The sequence below is a fragment of the Peromyscus californicus genome, unplaced genomic scaffold, assembly GCF_007827085.1.
Source record: "Peromyscus californicus insignis strain IS unplaced genomic scaffold, ASM782708v3 Scaffold_18__1_contigs__length_77618521, whole genome shotgun sequence".
NCBI lineage: Eukaryota > Metazoa > Chordata > Mammalia > Rodentia > Cricetidae > Peromyscus > Peromyscus californicus.
The window spans coordinates 13,744,102-13,765,197 of NW_026294480.1; the positions used below are offsets into that span (position 1 = coordinate 13,744,102).

General features: G+C 43.2%; 1 protein-coding gene across 2 annotated transcripts; it reads right to left on the reverse strand.

Annotated features, from left to right (window-relative positions):
* Window positions 1-350: 350 nt before the first annotated feature.
* Znf622 (zinc finger protein 622) lies at window positions 351-15,975 on the reverse strand. 2 transcript variants are annotated; one of them, XM_052743054.1, is made up of 6 exons: window positions 15,232-15,975; window positions 12,606-12,854; window positions 12,329-12,491; window positions 9,453-9,565; window positions 1,512-1,655; window positions 351-609 (listed from the first exon to the last, which is right to left on the reverse strand). In XM_052743054.1, exons 1-6 carry the CDS (start codon window positions 15,860-15,862, stop codon window positions 482-484), a joined length of 1,428 nt encoding a protein of 475 aa, XP_052599014.1. In that variant the 5' UTR covers window positions 15,863-15,975; the 3' UTR covers window positions 351-481. The 2 variants fall into 2 exon arrangements, with proteins under 2 accessions (XP_052599014.1, XP_052599013.1); XM_052743053.1 differs by having other exon boundaries at window positions 12,606-12,857.
* Between the last annotated feature and the right edge of the window lie 5,121 nt (window positions 15,976-21,096).

A 21,096-nucleotide genomic window follows, 5' to 3' on the forward strand; every position in this document is an offset into this window, starting at 1 on the left:
CAAGTCCTTCACACGTTCTCTCCTTTCCTGCATTTTATCTACATGCCCAGACATATGGACTACTTCTTAAGCCAAACACATTTATGAGTGACCTTCAATTTTGCTCCCATGTAAGCCTTAAAGACCCTGACTCAGGTCCCCGTGACATGATGTGGTGAGTTATTCTGAAATTTACACTAATTTTGGAGCAGGCAAATCACTTATGTTTCCCACATTATGCTGACAGCCAGAAAGCATTTGAAAGCTGAGGCAATAAAGCAACTGTCAGGCAGTAATGTAGGTCCTGGAGCCCAACAAACACATCCCCACTTAAAAGCTTTAAACACTGCTGAAAAATGACATCTGAAGACTAACATGATTCTGACTTTATTAGATCAGAACAAATGACGTAGCAGCAAAAGACCCATTCTGCAATCTGGCTTCACTGGTCCTTGGACATGAAGGAAGTGAAGTGAGAGATACATCACTCACTCACAGCCTCTCAGAATCGCACTTGGGCCCTAAAGTGCATCTGCTTAGTGGCATTGTTCTTCATTCCCGTCTTCAGCATCCATTTCGACTTCATTCTTTGGACATACTGCATGTCTCGCTCACGCATGAGAGCTGCTCCTGTGGTTGGAAGGAGGGTAAAAGATGAGGTTAGGGTCTCTTACGTGTTGTCAGAGGAAGTCAAATCTTTGTAGAGAACTCCCAAAGTTGGCTTAGGTTAAGTAAGGTTCTCATAAAGACAAGACGCCAATGTGGGGGTTCTAAGCAATGGACCTCAGGTCTACGAGCATCCCAGAACTATGGGTAAGAACTTTGTAAACAGTGGCGTCTGCAGTGTTTTTAGGCACCAGAGCTTTGCAGGGCACCAGAAAGCCTGACTTCTTCTCTTCACCACCTCCACTTGGACAGTTATTTCCCAGAGGAGCAAGAAGACAATTTTGTACAGCACAGTATAAGAGTTAAGTAATAGCACACTGTGGTTTCAAAGCTTAATAACTTCGGCTGTCAGCTTTACTCATTTCAATCTACTGCTATTGGGAAAAACAGCCCAAGAGGGACGATGACAAACCTGTAGTATGTGCACTATATCACACATGCATTATGACAGTCAAGTCTCTCAACTCCAACGTGGGTCCTACTAATTGTATCCTTTGTATAAATGAACAAATAGAAACTGAAATTTAACACTGTTCACGATATAAAAGTGTATAACAGGTGACTACACGTTAGACTCCACAGCTCAAGCTTTAACTACTAAGATACTATTTCATTTCTGTGTTACCTCCAGGTAATTTCAGTTTGTAATGATTTCTAAGTAAAAACACGATGTATAACAAGTTACCAAGCCAGGAAAACTAAGCATGTAAGAACACGTCTTGGACTTATTGCCCTAAGTATCATGTGGTAATGGAAGCCCCAGAGCTAAGAAGTCAACCTCCCTTGGAGAAGACCCAGTACAACACAAGTGGTAACAAGTCCCCCAAGCCCATGAAATCCACAGATGTAAGTAACCTTCCATGTACCTGTGCTGCCTGTCCACCCCAGGGCTCGGTATTGTTGGAGCACCCTGCCCACAGCCTTCTGGTTTCTAGCAACTGTCACAGCTCTTGGCATGCCAAATCGTTGTTTGTAGTATCTCATCAGGGAGCGATGACCCACTCTGGCACCTGTTTTTCAAAAGAGCAACATTCAAATACTGAATCGGACAGTTCTTTCAAGTCAGAGCTATAAGCCAAAGGCTTCCCATAAGACCTTCAAGGGCATCAAAGCTTTAGGAAACCTAGTAGGAAAACAGATGTAATCAGGACAATGTTTTTCTACCAGAGAAAATAGACCAACATTAAAAAAATAGAGAGATGGAGGCTAAAAATTCCTAAGAGAAAGAAGATCAAGCAGGGAATAGCCCTGACATTAGGTCTATAAGCCATCATCAGAGCTGGACAAAAATGAAACCATCTTCTCTCTGGTTCAGTTTTCTATTCCAGGGTCCTCCAACAGGAGTGAATTTTACCCCAAGGGACATCTGATCCCCGCGGTAGAGATCTTTACTGTTACAGCTGTACAGCTGGAGTGCTACTGGCACCTAGTGGCTGAGGGGCAGAGACGCTATTGAACATATTAAAATTCACGGTACACCACCAACAGCAAAGTCATCTAGCCATATTGACAAATTGAGATGCTCCTTCCTAAATGATGGAAACAACTTCATTACCTCAAAAATGATTAAGCTAAATTCTCTTCAAAGCCTATGATTATTTAAAGAAATCAAGTGAAACAGTATAAATCAATCAAGCTTTGAGAAATGAATTCTTAATTTTAATTTCCAAAGTATTTTGATGTCATTACAATAGATGGTTTTATTTATATATATATTATATATATATAAATATATATAATATATATATATATCATTGTACAGACCTCCCATCAACTGTGTAATAATACATGGGGTGATATTTTGTTTGTGCTTTAACAATTAAAGCTTGCCTGGCGATCAGAGTGTGGCGCTATTCACTAGAGGCCAGGCAGTGGTGGCACACACCTTTAATCCCAGCTCTTGGGAGGAGGAAACAGGAAGTGATATGGCTGGGCAAAGAGAGGAAGTGATAAGGTAGGGTGGAGACAGGAGCTTGGCCCTTTTAGACTGAGGATTTGGTAGAGGTAAAGAAGTCTCTCTAGTGGCTGATTCCTTTACTAATCTTTCAGCATTTACCCTGATAGCTGGCTCTGGGTTTTTACTATTAAGACCAATTAGGATTCATGCTAGAAATATATTCAGCAAAAAGGAAAGGGGGCCAGTGAGACGGTTCAGCAGATATAGGTGCATGCTGTGCTGATCCAGCAGCCTGAGTTCAATCCCCAGAAACCACATTCAAGTGAATATAGAAAAACCAACCCCAAGAGTTGTCCTCTGGCCTTCCCACATGTACCATGGCGCGCGCGCACACACACACACACACACACACACACACACACACACACACACACACACGTCCCCACCCACACACAATAATAATAAACAAAATTTTAAAACAAAGAAAAGAGAACATACATGTCAAATTAGAAAACTAAGGGAGAAAGGTATTGGCCATGTAAAGTCTGGAACTTCTATAATTACACTGATAAAATCCCAACGTAAGTTATTTACTAGAGGAACAATTTGAAGTTCCTGAGGTACGTCTGATATGACCAAGAGTTAACAAATTTCTTCTTGAGGTCCGCATGTATCTCACCAGTCTGTAAGTTTTCATGGAACACAGTCACATTCATCCACGTCTCTAGCAGCCTTTGTGCTACAAGCAGACCTGAACAACTACTAGAGACAGAATGGCACACAAAGCCTAAACTATTGCTTTCTGACCATTAATAGAGAAACTAACCAACTCGTATGGCATCAGAGCCGAGAAACTAAGAAATAAGGTAAGCTTCGGAGATGGCTAACTCTAGGTGCCATCAGAGGAATGATTTTCAAAAGGTGATCACCCTTACTACCATGAGAGACTGGTCCCTAGGCCAGTGGCATCCACATCACCTGTGGATTTACTAATAAAAGCAAGCTATGTTTTTTAGAAGAATATTAATTAGGACATAAGCAATCAAATACCTTTCCAAACTGAAACACAGGCTATTTAACATAAATACACAGGCATGAAATAGCCATTCCCACTGAAAATAAATTTACATAGATGGGTAAAATCCTGTGTACAGCTCCTAGAGTAGTTTCAATTCACATAAAGAAAACCACTGACAAATAAACAAGCATGAAGAGTCTATCACATAAGCTTTAGAAGACTACCGATCTGTTGTTAGGATCTATGTCTGGACTAACATGAAAAGAAAAAGTGTCAAGTTATTTTGAGTCCCTGTACCTGGCATAACACTTGGAAACTATTTCCTGCCACCCAGAGGTGATGTTTGTGATCAGACTAGGTAATGACAAAAAAAAAGATCCTTCAAATCTAATCTCGTATCTGTGGACACCAGGATGAATGGATAGAAGGTATCTCTCTGAAGCCAGCTGCTTGATGCTTTAGGCATTCTTATAGCAAGACCTTGGTTTGCACCTGTGCATCCTCCACTCAGAAAAACATCACTGAATGGCCATGTGAGATGATCTAATGGGAAAAGACTCATAGCTAAATGAAGGTCCTCTCAGAAACATCTCAGCACTGTTGACTGGGATTTCGAAATTACAACGCTAGGTCAGGCGGTCCAGATTTGCAAGGATGTTTGCTCCTAACTGAGTAAATACTAAAATGCTAATTAGTATATCGTAAATAAATATGCATGTTCATAAGCAACGTTTGCAAAAACACCTCACAGCTCCTGAGAGCTGGCAGAAGAGAAGTGAGCCACACTTGCTGTCAGTTACAGGGAGAACTTGGCATTAACACCACATAAAGTGCTAAGCGCTACCCGACCTGAAGGCCCTTGGAAGAGCAGATTAGCTTTAGAACACCTTCACTGCCCAATAACAACTGTTATGTCTGCTTATGAAACTTGTGTCCATCTAGCTTTCATCATGTAACTGCTTATGAAACTGTCCATTCCTGCTGAACAGCCAGTGCCACTGATATTAGATACTGGAGTATCTCCAACTCTAATTTCCTAAAATTAATTGTGCATTTCTCATGGATACAACACCAGTTTCATCTGGTCCGTTGGCAAATAGATCAATGTATCTTTCACACCAATTTCCTCCATATGAACTGAAGAGTAATGAAGGAAATGCAAGGGAACCGAGCCAAGCCACAATCTTCTGGAGAAATGCTCAGAGCGCCCTCTAGTGGGTATTTTTTTCATTGTCTTTGGAACCATGTAGGGGCTGATTTTACTCCATAACAATCTGAGTATCTCTCTACACTTCAGGTACAATTGACACTTTGGAAGCCAGTTGAAAGCAACTCTTAGGTATATGATCCTTCCCAAATTGGCTTTACACTAACACCCATGCTAATCCAGGCACACAAGGGAGCACACATCCAGAGATTTCTGATGTCATTTGTCCTGAAATAAGTAGCTGATCCAAATACTGCCACTACACTTTTATATACTAATGCTTGTTCAGAGATCTCTATTTTCTGAGTTCTTACAAACCTGTAAAGCAAAAATCAAGTATGACTCGAAGTTCCTGCAAGCCTCCTCTGCTCACTTTTCCTTCCCTTTCCTCTCACTGTTTTCCTACTAGAGGCCCAAGGGACCAAGCTTGCCTTCCCTTTGAAAGGCACTTCCATCCTGAGTCAACAAATATTTGCTATTTTTATGTGTCCAAGTCCCCGTACTAAGATGAAAGAGGAAGGGCAGTCTGTTCTCCCAAGCAGTGGGAGATCACTTCCATCTACTGTTTTATAGCACTGTACGTAGGTACCATGATGGAGGACAACTATTTCAAAGGTGCCAACAGGGAGGATTTTAGTGTTCCCAACAAAAAGAATAACTATGTATGAGAAGATAAATATGCTAGTCACCTTGGCAGAATCATTATATATTATATGCACGTACTGAAATGCCACATTGTATCTCATAGAATGGATATGCATTCACTTAAAACTACATGCACGTTTTTCAAAGGGAATGAGGGTAGAGAGACAGGCAAGACAATTACAAAGGAGGAATGCTGTGGATATCACTCTGTATAAATAAAATGCTGATTGGCCAGTGGCCAGGCAGGAAGTATAGGCGGGACAAGCAGAGAAGAGAATTCTGGGAAGTGGAAGGCTGAGTGAGGGAGACACTGCCAGCCACCACCAGGACAAGCAGCATGTGAAGATGCCAGTAAGCCACGAGCCATGTGGCAAGGTATAGATTTATAGAAATGGGTTAATTTAAGATATAAGAACAGTTAACAAGAAGCCTGCCACAGCCATAAAGTTTGTAAATAATATAAGGGTCTGTGTGTTTATTTTATAAGTGGGCTGTCGGACTGCCAGGGCTTGGCGGGACCCAGAGAGAAAACTCCAGCTACAGAGGAAAGGGAACTACCAGACAGACGCACAAGTACTCTAGGAGCAGGAGAGGGTCAGGGGTAATCTCCCCGGGGGAAACAAGATGAGTCTTATGGTGGAGTAGAGTACCAGAAGCAGCACTCAGACAGACACCCAGAGGAGATGAGTGTGTGGCAAGGAGGACCACAAGACGCTCTCACATACCTTGAAGGCAGCGGCTCCCAGTGAGGAACCACAGACGGTAAAGAAAATATACACCTCGTGTTTTAGAAAGAAGGTGCTGGTGGTTGTAGAGAAACCAGATAGATGATGGTCGGAAGAAATGACCACACAGACAAATGTCTCAGAAGAAAAATATTCAAAAAACATTTAGGAGGGCCTGGAGAGATGGCTCAGAGGTTAAGAGCACTGGCTGCTCTTCCAGAGGTCCTGAGTTCAATTCCCAGCAACCACATGGTAGCTCACAACCATCTGTAATGAGATCTGGTGCCCTCTTCTGGCCTGCAGGGATACATGCAGGCAGAACACTATATAATAAATAAATAAACCTTAAAAAAAAAAAAAAAAAAATTTAGGAATTGCTCAATTATGTGAATGGGAGAAGTAGTTTCCTAAACGGACACCCACTTGGGGCTTCACTGTGTTTCCCACATAATTAAATATTCCTCACCAATTTTCAAAAATGTCAAGTCCAGATGAAAACTTCACTCAAATAGAGAGCATGATTCTCAAACAGGATATGCCTGTTACTAATGTCTGTGTAATATCATGTGCTAAAGTAGATACAAAATGAAGTAAACATTATAGTGTTCTACATGTCAGACACTACTTTGTCAGAATCACCTTATTCAGCTTACTTAAGATCTGTTGTTACCTTATTCTCTGAGTAAGAGCTTGGAGTTAGCAGAACTGGGACAGTATTCATCTTACGAGAAAAACTAAGCATCTGCATCACTCCTGGTACTTGTAAGGACACTGGTTCCAGAATTCACTCTCAAATACCTGCATTCTCCTATATGCTGTATTGTTGTGGACTACTCTCAATTCTAGCATTTAATAAATACAGTTATACTATACTGTTTCTAGAATAACCAGGACATGACAACATTATTTCTCCAAACACCTTCAATTCTCAGTTGGCTAATTCTGTAGGTACAGAAACCATGGACACAGAGGACTGGCAGAATTTCTCATTCTATAAAAGTTAAAAGATGTTTTTGTGATTATATTCACCCTTTTACTGCTGTGTATTTTTTCATTAATTAAATTTTTTTCATTTATCTTACATCCCGACTGTGGTTTCCCCTCCTGTTTCCTCCCCCCTCTGCTCCCCCACCTCCATTCCTCTTCCAACTCTCTGGTTAGAAATGGGCAGTCCTCCCATGGGCATCAACAAAGCATGGCACACCAAGTTGAGGCAGGACCAAGCTCCTCCCCCTGCAGCAAGGCTGGGCGAGGCAGGACAGCAGGGGAACAGGTTCCCAAAAGCCAGCTCAGGTGCCAGGGACAGGCCCTGATCCCACTACTGGAGCCCCACAAGCTATACACAACTGTCACACACGTGCCGAGGGCCTAGGTTGGTCCCATGCAGGCTCCCTGACAGTCCGGAGTTCATGAGCTCCTACGAGCCCCGACCACTGTATATTGTATAGGCTACAATACATTACAATAAAACTTCTGTACCAACTAAGAATTTCATCCTCAAGGCTTTCTCTCTGCTCTAGGCATTAAAGATTATTCTGAATTAATGAGAGCTCTCTGTACTACACAGTGATATTAGATGTATTTTGCTGCTTTAGACACAGCAAATTAGGAAAGCAAGACTTTCAACACATGTAATGCTTCATCAGACACCTTCACTGGCAAGAAGGGTGCCATACTGCTGTACTATTACTGCAAAACTCCCTACACAGTGTACGAAGTGGAGAAAGGTTTGGTGTGAGGTCCTGGATAAGTTGCATATACCAGCTTCATATGCCAGACGAAAGGAAGAGTATCTAATTCACAGGCCTGCTGCAAAGCCTGAATGTGCTGTGTACGCAGTAAACACCAGGCATCTGTTAATATTTACTATCATCTTTACATTCCCTTCTCTACAAACCATGCCCTCTGTAGTTTCCTCCATTCTCACCAATTAGCTGCACATTCTTCCTTCCTATACAGGAAATAACAGTGGGTGCTTCTCAGATTCATGACTTCTTCATCTTCTCTTTCCTGGGATAAATTCCTACAATGAGTCCTATTTTCCAAGGGAGAAGGCAGAATTCATCCTCCCTGCCTCTTCTCCAACTACTGGAGACAGGCAACCCAGGTACTGTAACTCAAATATCAACATGACAAACTCTTCTGGAAGCCTGCTACAGTTTGAATATGAGATACTTCCAGTATGTTGAAGTTGGTCCCCAAGTGAAGAAACCGGAAACTTAAGGTGGTAGGACCGAGTTGACAGGAGCAGATCACTGGAGATGGCTACCTGGAGGCTATTTTATCCCTACTCCTCTTGCCTCCTTATTTGCCATGAGGTAAACAGTTTCCTCTATCACATGGTCCCACAGCCATTATATTTTACCGAAATGCACTTGGCTAAATGACCGTGGTCTGAATCTTCTGAATCCATGAACCAAGATAAATCCTTTGTTTAAGCCAGATTTTTGGTCATAGCCATGCAAAGTAACTACCAGAAGCCTAAGCTATGCACGGACACAGATACCAGAGGAATCAGTTCAAAGAGAGGAGTATCAAGAAAAGATGAGAGAGTGCCTAGGGAGATGGCTTGGTTGGTAAAATGCTTGTCATGCAAGCATTAGGACCTGAATTCAGATACCCAGAACCTAGGTAAAAAGCTGATGTTGGCACACATCTGTAACCCCAGAGCTGGAGGGGTGGATCCCCGAACTCACTGGCCAGTCTAGCCAAATTGGTGAGCTATAGGTTCAGTGAGAAACTACCAAATAGTAAGGAGGAGAGCAGCTCAGGAAGATGCCCAACGCTGACCTCTGACCTCTACATGTGCATGTCTACACAGACAGACCAGACACAAGGAAAAAGGCATACATACATATACACAGAAGGGAGAGGGAGGATGAGGGATCTACCAGTCTTCACTTAAAAATACTAAGGACATACCTAGTCAAAATATCCTAAACCTGAAAAGAAACACGGAAAAACAATAACCCAGTTTTAATGAATCAGCCAACTTAGAGCTAAGTAGCTACTTTTAAAGTTTACAGGTTTTTTTTTTCAGACAGGGTTTCTCTGTGTAGCTTTAGAGCCTTTCCTAGAACTCACTCTGTAGACCAGGCTGGCCTCGAACTTAGAGATCCGCCTGCCTTTGCCTCCCAAGTGCTGGGATTAAAGGCGTGCGCGACTACCACCCGGCTAAAGTTTACAGTTTTAAAGAGAACATAAAAAAATACTAAGGTTCATGTTCTTTTCCCTCGGTTCAGCAGGTAATTGAAGAAGACGTGTTTCTTCCACCACACACTGATTAAGCTATCTCTTTTTGACAAATACACTTACCAGAAGGAAGTATTAGCTCCATGGTTTCATCATCACATTCCAAGATCTTTTCGGAGAATAACGCCTCAATCTCACTAGGGTCCTGCCCCTCCTTGTAATCTGGGTAGCTACTCCTGTAACAGTAAAATAGCACTATTAAATAGACTTAACTGAATAGACAGACTGCATTCATGAATGTGGCAAGACCACCAGCTTCCAGGAAATGCCCACTAACAGGACTGAGCGATAAAACTACTGTTGGAATTTCTCTGCAACAAATGTGACCAAAAGACCTGAGAGGATGTTTTTCCTCTCTCTAGAAAGGTTACCAAATGCAGAAGACATGAACACAGAGCTGGACATGAAGTTACAGTCCAATCAGTCACAATAAAAACACATCTAGAAGACTGCAGCCCAAGAGAATTCCGTGATGACAGAAAAGATACATGTCTATGTGTCTCACATACTAGCTTTAGATGTACAGGCTTTCAAGTACTGAACTTTTTCAAATGCAGACAATGTGACTAAAGCACTGAATTTCTAGTATCTGTTATTTCATTTAAGCACTGAATTTTTAATATCTTTTATTTCATTTAAGTAGCCATAAGGATATACCTAGTAATTACGACACTGGACAGTGTAGTTCTAGAAGAATCTGTTTCTAAATATATCCAAAATTCCGTATTTAAATTGACATAGAGAAAAATGACTAGACAGTGATGGGGAGATGGCTCAGTAGGGAAAGTACCTGCCATGCAACCAGACCTGAGTTCAATTTTCTACACCCACATACAAGCAAAGCACAGCAATGTCTGCCAATACCCACAACATATTATTGGCTTGTGTTTTATAGAGCAAATAATTATTTAATGTTCATTAGTTTAATGTTCATAAAGGCTCATACCACTAATCATTTTTGAAGCTAAAAAAATACATCAAGTCCACAAAAAACACCATTCAGACAAAGAAAATGCTCTTCTGTACTGAGATGGTTGTCGTTCTGAGTACACTACAGAACAAACTAAGGACTGCAAATAAGCTAGCCAAGTGCTTTCCTCCTGAGCCGTGTCCAGCCAGCAAACTCTTGAACCATTTGCACCAGTAATCAACTTTAATTCCTAGCAACAGTCTGAGGAGCACACTGGCAAACAGTAACAGAAGGAGCTATCTTATCAAGAAGAGAGACAATAAGTAATAATATGTATCGAGTGAAATGGTAGTAAGGGAGATGAGGATAATAAGTGATAAAAATGATTAAGTAAACATGCTCTTTTATGAAAGACAGTCATGGACAGTCACAATGGCAAGGTGAAATTTGAGTCCTTCAGGAAATGAGGATGCAAGTCATTGGACTATGAGCTAAAGCTAAGTGCAAAAACTCTGAGATTCACATACTTGATATCTACTAGGAGGAAAAAAACAAAACAAAACAAAACAAATCATAGCTAGAGTCAGATCACTAGGACATTGTAAGCCACCAAATTCTGGCTGTTACTTTGAGGAAGGAAAGCCCTTAGAATATTCTGAGCAGTATTTAATCTGACTTAATGTTATAAAAGGATCCCTCAAGGTAGCTTTGAGAATATAACACAGGAGGTGGCGAGGATGAAAAGTTAGATCAGACAGGCAACAAAATTCAATGACGGTGGATGGTAACCTAGACCTGGACACCGAGGAAGTGAAAAACAGTCACACATACTGAAGATAACTTCAAGGTAGATAAAACAGGAGCTGATTAAAGAATTAATGCAAGCATAAAATAAAACACCAAGGATGACTGAAAACGTATTGGCTTGCACTCTGGGAAGGACAGAATTACCGTTTCTGTAAGGTGGAGTAGGTTGGGTTGTGTAGCAGAATGTAATGCAAACGGTAAAGAGAGCGTCTACGTTTGAAGCTGAGGCGGTTGCACTAGATATATAAATTGGCAGTCATAGCCTATAGGAGGGAGTGAAATTTATGAGCCTGAGTAGGAACCTAAATATAGAAGAAGCAGATACAGATAATCAGAACATCTCTACTTCGATCTTTCAAGCCAGTTACCAAGTTGATCTACCTCCAGTATTTGCTTAGCCTACTCCCAATTAGACAATCAGTCTAAAGGTCAAACACACTGTTGTCTGGTAGGAAACTAGAGGAATAAACATTTTCTGTTGCTTAGGGAGGATGCTTTCTATCTCTAGCAGAAACTCAATCTGTCTTATAATGCTAACACCTCTAACCTTCTAATTATGCCATCCAACAGCCACCTTCAAGTGCAAACTAGAAATTCAGGAAGAGGGGCAAAAAAATTCTAAAAGGTTAAAATTTTTCTGACTATCTTCATCACTTGGGCTGTGGCTGCCTGGCATGGTACTTACACATATCTGTACATACACTATGCTACATCACAGAAATTTTGACAAAAGACACTAATTATTCATGAACACTAACACACTTGTTGCATATTATGAATTGCTCAAGATTCCAGTTAGAGTTGAACTATCTATGAAATAATCTCACTACCAAATGCCAGGCTCTGGCACAAGTATCAAGCAGTTCAATTTCCTTAGTAGACAGTCTTTGATTCAGAGTCTCTCAAGGAACCCAAAATGTGAAACCTAATTTTTGTATGTCTATTCACAAGATAATTAATAAAATTAAAGCTCTGACTACTTAATCACAAAGAACAAAACCAAATCAGTCCCCCTCACTTAGGGCTCTTCCCTTCTCTAGATGTGAGCTTGTTAGCATAGATATGTGTAATATGGGCTGAGAATATATTGAGCAAAGCTGAGTCTGATATCACAGCTCACTGTATGATGAGCCCAACTCATCTTCAGAAGGACGGCAGATATCGTACATTATCACTTCAGTACAAACATGATCTCAAAACACTTCACAAACTCCAGCCTCACCTAAAGTCATAGAAGTCTGCAAATTCCAAAGCAGCGTCACCATCTGTGAAGAGCTTACAGTGGCTTTTGTCATTCATGTGTGCCTGCACAGCTTCTGTGGAGTAGAAGGATTTCCCTTTCTCGTTGCACCACAAGCAAACCTTGCCAACACCGATTTTCTCTCCTGGTCATAAAATTTAAGGGAAAAATATGAAATCAATCTTCTGAAGTCAGGTTGAATCTCATTCTCACAAATTGAAAAACATTTCTTCATCAAAAGCAGAGTGATTGCACTCACCCAAATATTTAATCAGTCCTTTCAGATCCGAAAGATATTCTATATCAGGAATAAAGAAGCTGTGGATCTTGGTCATATGAGCCACATTCTTCACGAGGGAACTTGAGTGATGGGAACAAAATAAGCAGTCTGTTATTGGGATGGCGCCCTGCGGGGGGCTCTCCCCAGCTTCTGCAGCTTCTGCATCCTGGTCCTCCACTCCAGGGTTCTCGCATTCCAATCCATCATCAGAATCAATATCTTCCCAATCTTCTAGTCAGAAGTTTTGAAAAACAAATTTACTTTTAAAAATATAGTAAAGGCACAATCGAAGACATCACTATGCTTCACAACACATTATAATCCTGCCTGCCCCCCACCCTGCCCCTGAAGCCAGATTCTTTTTCAAGACCTCAATTTTAGCTATTTATTTACCCTCAGACAAGTTTAAATGATAAGAAACTTTGATCTTTCTTTTCCAGCACATGGTAAGCTCCTTGAAGCAGTCTCTAACTTCGTTCCTATGCCTCACAGTACCTAGGCCAGTACTGGACACAGAGTTAAATGGATTCCGCTCTGGTTGAATAACAGTGTCTACCATTTCCACTTCACAGGAGTATCTTTACTGTAATGTATCTTACAGTATGTGCAGGTGTGTTATATGAACTGCCATAGTTTGAGTGTGTGTCCTTCCAAGTTCAACTTAATAACCAATGTGACAGGTGGGACCTCTAGGAGCCCTCATGAATGGATTGATATCCCAGGACAAGGACCTGAGTGAACTTGCTAACCTCCTCCTCTTTTTTTTTTTGCCTTTTGCTTGTCGTCAATGAGTACACAACCTAGACCTCTCTGCCTTTTCCATCACGTAAGCAAAGTCTGAGAAAAACACCCAGTCCATGGAACAGGCCCTCACCACACAGTCAAGCTGCCAGCGGCCAGATTCATAGCATCCCGGCCTACACGACTGTGGCAAAGTAAGTTCGTGGTGTTTATAAATGACCAGACTTGAGATATTTTGTTATAGAAGCATAAACAGAGTGAACATGAACTCAACACTTTCAGTATTAACATGCTGTGGGGGTAAAGGAATAAACACTTCATAAAGAGCCTTGGCTGCTGCCTGGAGCCCCCACATTTCAGGCTTGCAGGCAGTCTGAGCCCCTCACTCAGTGTGAATCAACTAGGTTAAATGGTTTTAATCAACTAAGCTAAATCCAAAATCCTAAGAAGCCACTAAGATTACAAATTCTGCAGCAGTGTGCCAACGGCATGTCTTTCTGTGTGTGCACAGGTGTTAACACTTCTCAGCCAATCGAAAAGGAGCATATTTCACTCATTTATAAAGTACATTTATCCTTTTATTTTTTTCAGTCAATGTTTTAGGCCCTGAATCCACACACAGAAAAAAATTTCCTGTGGACATGCAGACTAGTGAGTCATTTAAACCCCTTTGTCTCATCACCCCAAAATGTCCTAATGAAACCCATCATTTCATACAACGAATACATGCTATTTGCTTCAGAACACAGAAAGAAGACTTCACATGAATAAAAACAATTTAAAGCTCAACTTGAGCCGGGCGGTGGTGGAGCACGCCTTTAATCCCAGCACTTGGGAGGCAGAGGCAGGTGGAACTCTGTTGTGAGTGTGAGGCCAGCCTGGGCTACAGAGTGAGTTCCAGAGCAGGCACCAAAGCTACACAGAGAAATTCTGCCTCGAAAAAACAAACAAAAAAAGCTCAACTTGTCCATTACTAAGATGTTTAAACAATCACCAAACACTCTTCCCCTCAGGTCCACCTGCAGTTTGGTGGGGCTGAGGGCAACTATAAAAATGGAGGCCTACCGGGCGGTGGTGGTGGTGCACGACTTTAATCCCAGCACTCGGGAGGCAGAGCCAGGCGGATCTCTGTGAGTTCGAGGCCAGCCTGGGCTACAGGGCGAGCGAGATCCAGGACAGGAACCAAAACTACACAGAGAAACCCTGTTTCAAAAAACCAAAAAACAAATAAATAAATAAATAAATAATAATAATAATAATAAATAGATAAAAATAAAAATGGTAGCCTACAACCCATCTTCCGAAATATTTAAAAGAAATAAATCAGATTAAAAACCTTAAATCCGCCGGGCGGTGGTGGCGCACGCCTTTAATCCCAGCACTCGTGAGGCAGAGGCAGGCGGATCTCTGTGAGTTCGAGGCCAGCCTGGGCTACCAAGTGAGTCCCAGGAAAGGCGCAAAGCTACAGAGAAACCCTGTCTCGAAAAACCAAAAAAAAAAAAAAAAAAAACCTTAAATCCAGGCAGGATGCCCTAGGCCTGTAATCCCAGCTCCCGCGAGGGCTGCGGTTAGGGGTTAGAAAGTCAAGGACAGGCACCAAAACAACACAGAGAAACCTTGTCTCAAAAAAAAAAAAAAAAAGAAAGTCAAGGCCAGCCTGGGAAACAGTGAGACCCTGTCACAGAGCTTAAAAACACAAGTAGAAAGAACAGGCAGGGCTTATGTGGGCGTGCCTCCCCGACAAGCGCGGGGGTCAGTTCAATCCCTAGAAGGGCAACACCCCTAAAACGGATGCAGCACTCAATCTCCATCGGCAAGCTTCCAGGGACCCGGTGCCTCACCCCAACCCCGACGGGGCCGTTACCTTCCTCCTCGTCCTCGTCCTCCTCCTCGTCCTCCTCACTCTCCTCCCACTGCTGCTTCGCTAACTTCTTCGCCTGCTGCTCGAACCACTGGAGCCGGGGCGGCTTCTCCGTCGGGTCTCGCTCCTGGGGGCCCCGTCGGCTCGCGCCGGCGCCCGCCGCCCTCCGGGACTCCTCCGTGGGCACGGAGGGCACTTTCTTGGGAGACGTGGACGGCTGGGCCTTGATCGCCTGCTGGATGGCCGCGTTCATGGCGTCCTTGTCCACACTGTCCACGCCCAGCCCCTTCTCCAGGTTCTTCTCGTTGAGCATCTCCACTTGCCGGCTCACGGCCCGCACCGCCTTCTTCTCCAGCTCCACGTGCCGCCGGGACTTGAGGTGGTTCTCGTAGGCGTTGAACGTGGCGAACTTCTTACTGCACACGGTGCAGTAGGTGGCCGTGCCCTTGCTCTCCTCCTCCGCCACCGCCCGCTGCGCCCGCACCCGCTCCTGGAAGCCCTCGGCGGTCACCGGGGCCATGCTGGCCACCTTGCGCCGCAGATTGTAGCGGTGCCAGTCGGTCTTGTAGTGCGCCCGCTGCATCTCGGCGTCGCGAAACGCCACCCTGCAGGTGATGCAGGTGTACGTCGCCATGGCGGGGCCTGGAGGAAGAGACGGCCTAGCCGAGGACCTACGGGACCAGCGTTCGCGTCTCTCCCGGAGGAGGATCCGCAGACGCCACCTCGCCTACGGCCACGAAAAGCCTCACGAGCTTCCGGCTTCCGGAATCTCACGGACGGAACGTCCCGCCGGCACAGGAAACTGTTGACAGCCGGGCCGGAAGTCCCGGCTCTTTCCTTAGCCACGCCCCGGAAGATGGTGGAACGTCGTTGCTCTCCAGGTGATGCTGGGTCCGCCCTGTCAATCAGAGGTGTTCCCCGGCGGACGCTGCCTCTGGGTTCTGAGTAGCGCTGTTTAGCGGCTGTGTTGTGACGTGGTTAAAGTGACAGCTGTGGGAGAGGGAGGAGGGCGCGGGCGCCGGGGACTGCTTTGGGTTCTGGGAAGTCTCTTGAGAAGTCTCCTGCGGCGGCTCTCACTGGAGGTGGATTCCCTCAGGACTGTCTCCTGCACTTCTGGAATGGGAGCTCAAAGGTGGCGACAGCTCGGGACTTCCGGAGCCTTCTGGCCGGCTGTCCCCAGGGGCCAGAAACCGTGGGGTCCAGACCCAAGCCAGAAATATAATCCGAGCCACGTGTGAAAAATGGAAATCCAAGTAGCCATGCAAAAAGTAAAACTATGTGAAATTCCTTTAATGATCGAAATACTATTTCAGCATCTAAAAGCTAAAAGAATTTGTGAGCCGTCTTACGCTCCTTCGCTGGTACTAAATTTTGGATATCCCGTGTGTATAACAGCAACAATATCAGTTCGGTATTACCCCATTTCATGTGCTCGATTTGCATATATATGTATACATATATATAAAACACCTCGTATGTATGAGGCAATGTTTCATAGGAAGACAGGAATCTGCGAGGCGTTATGGATTCATCTGCAATGCCTGGCTCAACCAGATCAGAATGTTGTGGAAGCTTCCAGCAGAGCTTATTATTCTTACTCAGGTTAGATCGTATTCTTTTTTACTCACAATCATCAAGTGGCTCTCTTGGTTTTAAATAAAATTCAAACCAAGCATTCTCAGCTCTAAAGGATCTGCATCCATCCCTACGTCAACCTCTGTTCTATCTCTGCACCTTAACTCACCCTGCTTCAATCATGATAATTGTTCTAACAGGTTAAGCAAGTACATTTTTGGTATTATGTTAGAAATCCTTTGCTATTCAGCCTGAACATTTTTCTGCCAGTTTGCTTCCTTTTTTAGGTCTTTGCCCAAATGCCTTTGTCTTAGGGTTTTATTGCTGTTAAGAGGCACTATGTTCATGGCAACTCTTTTGTTTGTTTGTTTGTTTTTCGAGACAGGGTTTCTCTGTAGCTTTGGAGCCTGTCCTGGAATTCACTCTGTAGCCCAGGCTGGCCTCAAACTCACAGAGATCTACCTGCCTCAGCCTCCCGAGTGCTGGGATTAAAGGCATGTGCCACCACCGCCCAGCAGAGAATGTGTTGTGTTTGGTTTGGTTTGGTTTTTTGAGACAGGGTTTCTCTGTGTGGTTTTGGTGCCTGTCCTGGATCTTGCTCTGTAGACCAGGCTGGCCTCGAACTCACAGAGATCCACCTGCCTCTGCCTCCCAAGTGCTGGGATTAAAGGCGTGCACCACCACCGCCTGGTATGGCAACTCTTATAAAGGAAAAACATTTTCAGATGTTTAGTGTATTATCATGGTGCAACATGATGGTGTGCAGGCAGACACAGTGCTGGAGAAGTAGCCGAGTGTTCTAATCTCCCAGGCAGTAGAAATGACATACTTCCTCCAACAAGGCCACACCTCCTAATAGTGCCACCTCCCATGGGGGGTCATTTTCTTGCCCATTTTTTTTTCTGGTTTTTTTTTTTTTCCAGACAGGGTTTTTCTGTGCAGCCTTGGATCCTGTCCTGGAACTCGCTCAATAGACCAGTCTAGCCTCGAACTCACAGAACTGCCTGCCTCTGCCTCCCAAGTGCTGGGATCAAAGGCATGCACCACCACAGCCCCACAAGGGGCTATTTTCTTTCAAACCACCACAGCCTTTATGAAAGGCCTTTCTAGGCCCTTTTGTAAAAAATGGTGCTTGCACCCTATTTTTTAAGTCCTTGCTAGGCATTACTTTCCTCTTTATCTCTGTTTAGTAATCTATTGTGCTGTATTGAATTACTCTAGAATTTAGCATCACATCATCATCTCAGTTTCTCTTAAGGCAAGCATCAATGTGGCTGAGTGAGGTGGTTTTTAGTCTCATGAGTTCATGGTGAACCTGTGGCCAAGGCTGAAGTCACCTGAAGGTTTTAGTATTTTACTGTGGCTGGAGGAGTCTCATCAGAAATGACTTGCATGGCTAATAGCAAGAGATTTGGGTTCTTTGTCAATTGAATCTCTCCATAGAACTATTTGTCTTCACAGGGTGGCAATTAGCTTCCCTTTAAAAAAAAAAAAAAAAAAAACAGAGTAGAGCCACAATGCCTCTCATGGTCTAGCCTTGACTAAGTATTTCTCCAATATGCTGAATGCAGGTCAGCTTATTTAATGTTCTTAAGGGCACTGTTCATCAGAGCATGGATAATGGGAGTAGGGACAGTGGGACTTTGTGGGTTACTTTGAGAGACTGGCTACCACTAACATTTGTTGTTTCTCCCTGGCTTATCAATAAGTCCTGCATCCGTAGAAACCTTACAATTCTGGACCAATCAGAAAGGCCAGTCACACATCATGTTAGTCATCTTGAGTATAAATTCCATGAAAACAGGCTGCCCTTCCATTGCTGAATATCCAACACTACAACAATACCAAGACAGAGACTATTCAGTATTTATTAAATTGACAATTTTGAAGTGCACAAGTTAAATCCAATGACTTTTGTTTCAGAAAGTTTTTATTTTGAAATTATAAAAAAAAATTCTTGTGATAACTGAGCTTTCTAGACAGATCCCATTTTGAGAAATATAGCTAGTATTGGTCATCAACTGAAGTGAGCAAAATATGTGTATTTTCAAGATTCCCTGAAATGCAGAAGATAGCTATATAAGGAAAAGCATTTCAGGATTTTACCTATTAATGTTGTTGTATTTACTTCATATCTTTTCATCTCTGCTTGCTCCTATGGTGATATTTTATTTGTGCTGAAATGTGATTTTATTTGTATGTTAATAAAGTTGTGTTGCCTGGGGATTAGAGCTAAAAACAAGCCATTTATCAGAATTCTGGTGGTGGTAGCACAAGCCCTTAATCCAATCACATGGCAGGCAGAATCTCTGTGTGTTCAAGGACACAGCTAAGTGGTGATCGAACCTTTAATCTCAGTACCAACCAGAGACCTGGAGGTCTGCATAGGCAGGCAGTGACGAGGAAATCATGTGGTTGGGTTTAGAGCCAGTGAGAAGGTAGAACAGAAAGGCAATAAAAAGACAGGACGCCAGGCGTTGGTGGCACACGCCTTTAATCCCAGCACTGGGAGGCAAAGGCAGGTGGATCTCTGTGAGTTCGAGACCAGCCTGGTCTACAAAGTGAGTTCCAAGAAAGGCACAAAGCTACACAGAGAAACCCTGTCTCGAAAAACAAAAACAAACAAACAAACAAAAGACAGGACACAGGAAGGTCTCTCTCTCAGGGGAAGGACAGCAGTAAGTGGTAAGCATGTTTCTTATTAGTTTAGACTTTTGTCTACATGCTCCTGTTCATTTTCATAATCCTTTTTCAGCATCCTTGGGTTCTCAATAGACTTTACTTTTTCTCTTTAAATAACATTGCTACCCCCATTAATATTAGTGAATTTCAAAGAATAGGCATTGTAGTCAATGTGGTTTTTCCTCTGCTAGCAATGTAACCTTAGTTTATTTAATGCTCCTTATCAGGATATTCTTAATTGTGCTTGCTATTATTTAGATATGGTGTGTCCCTTAAAGATTCATGTGCTAGAACACTGTTCCCCAGTGTAACAGTGTTGGGAGGCAGTGGAACATTTAAGAGGTAATTACGTCATGGGAGCTTCACCTGCATGGGTGGATTCGTGATTGTGTCAAGTAGCTGGGACTAGATGGTTGACTACAGGAGTCGCCTGGTAAAAGTTGGTCGGTCTCGCGGTCACCGTGTGACACCTATTGTCCACACACATCCACTTTCACTCCTTTTCTTCCACATGTGGTGCAGCGTCTTAGCCAGCAGCAGCAGCTCAGGAGATGTCAGCTCCATACTCTTGGACCTCTAGAACTGAGAACTAAATACCTTGCTTTATAAACTTCCCAGCCTCAGAAGTTCTGTTATAGCAAGAGGAAATAGACTAAGTTATCCATTAAATGTAGGGTCTTGAAGATTAAACATGACACTGTTACTTAGTGTTTCCCGTATCTTAGATCAGGGGTTAGTTAACATATTGCTCATAAAGGACCAAGTAGTAAAAAAGGTTAGGCTTGCAGTGAATCCTGTCTAGTCTACTTGGGCCTTTTGGGTTTGCTGCAATAAAATAAAAGCAACCCATTGTAATATATAAGTGAGTAAGTACAACTGTATTCTAATAAAGGTTTATTTACAGATTCAAGAATGTAAATACAGGTGGACATGATGGCCTATGCCTAGCACGTAGGAGACCAAGGCAGGCAGACTGCCACGCATTCAAGGCCTGCCTGAGTTAAAGAATGAGACTCTGTCTCAAAGAGTGAAATTATTCTTAGTATAAAGTCCATATATCAATAGGTAGCAGCCTAGATTTGCTGTATGGGTCCTAGTTGGCCAATCCTGCCATTTAGAAACAATTCTTATAGCATCATGTGATGAGGTACTGTTTTATGTTTATTTTGTCTACAGGGGAAACAGATACACAGTTGTTAAGTGATCTTACCAGAGTTCCACTGCCAGTAATGTTAGAACCATTACAAATAAGTAGTGTAGAACCTTACACATGATCCACAAAGACAAGTGAAGTATGTACATTTTTACAATATTTTCCATCCATTTATGGACGCCTCTTCTGGGAAACTCCCTTAGGGGAGCGGTACAGAGCTCAGCTGTTGCGGCTCTCTTTCAGAAAGGGGCAGAACTGCCACATCCTGTGGGGAGACCGTCCCCCACCAGAACCCAGCTTCAGGTATAGCCTGACTTCCCAACAAGTCAGGATACCGTTCTCCTCACAGCTGTAGGTATCTAGGATACCTCCTTTCACAGCTGTAGATCTAGCCGGACTTCTCAACAAGTCAGGATCCCTTTCCCTCCAGAGCTGTTAACATTTGCAGGTATAGCCTG

Coding starts and splice junctions, on each gene's coding strand:
- Znf622 (XM_052743053.1), bottom strand. CDS start 15,862: ATGGCGACGTACACCTGCATCACCTGCAGGGTGGCGTTTCGCGACGCC. Junction 9,566..12,328: donor GCAGACTTCTATGACTTTAG/GTGAGGCTGGAG, acceptor TTACTGTTACAG/GAGTAGCTACCCAGATTACA. Junction 1,656..9,452: donor GGAGCTAATACTTCCTTCTG/GTAAGTGTATTT, acceptor TTTGAAAAACAG/GTGCCAGAGTGGGTCATCGC.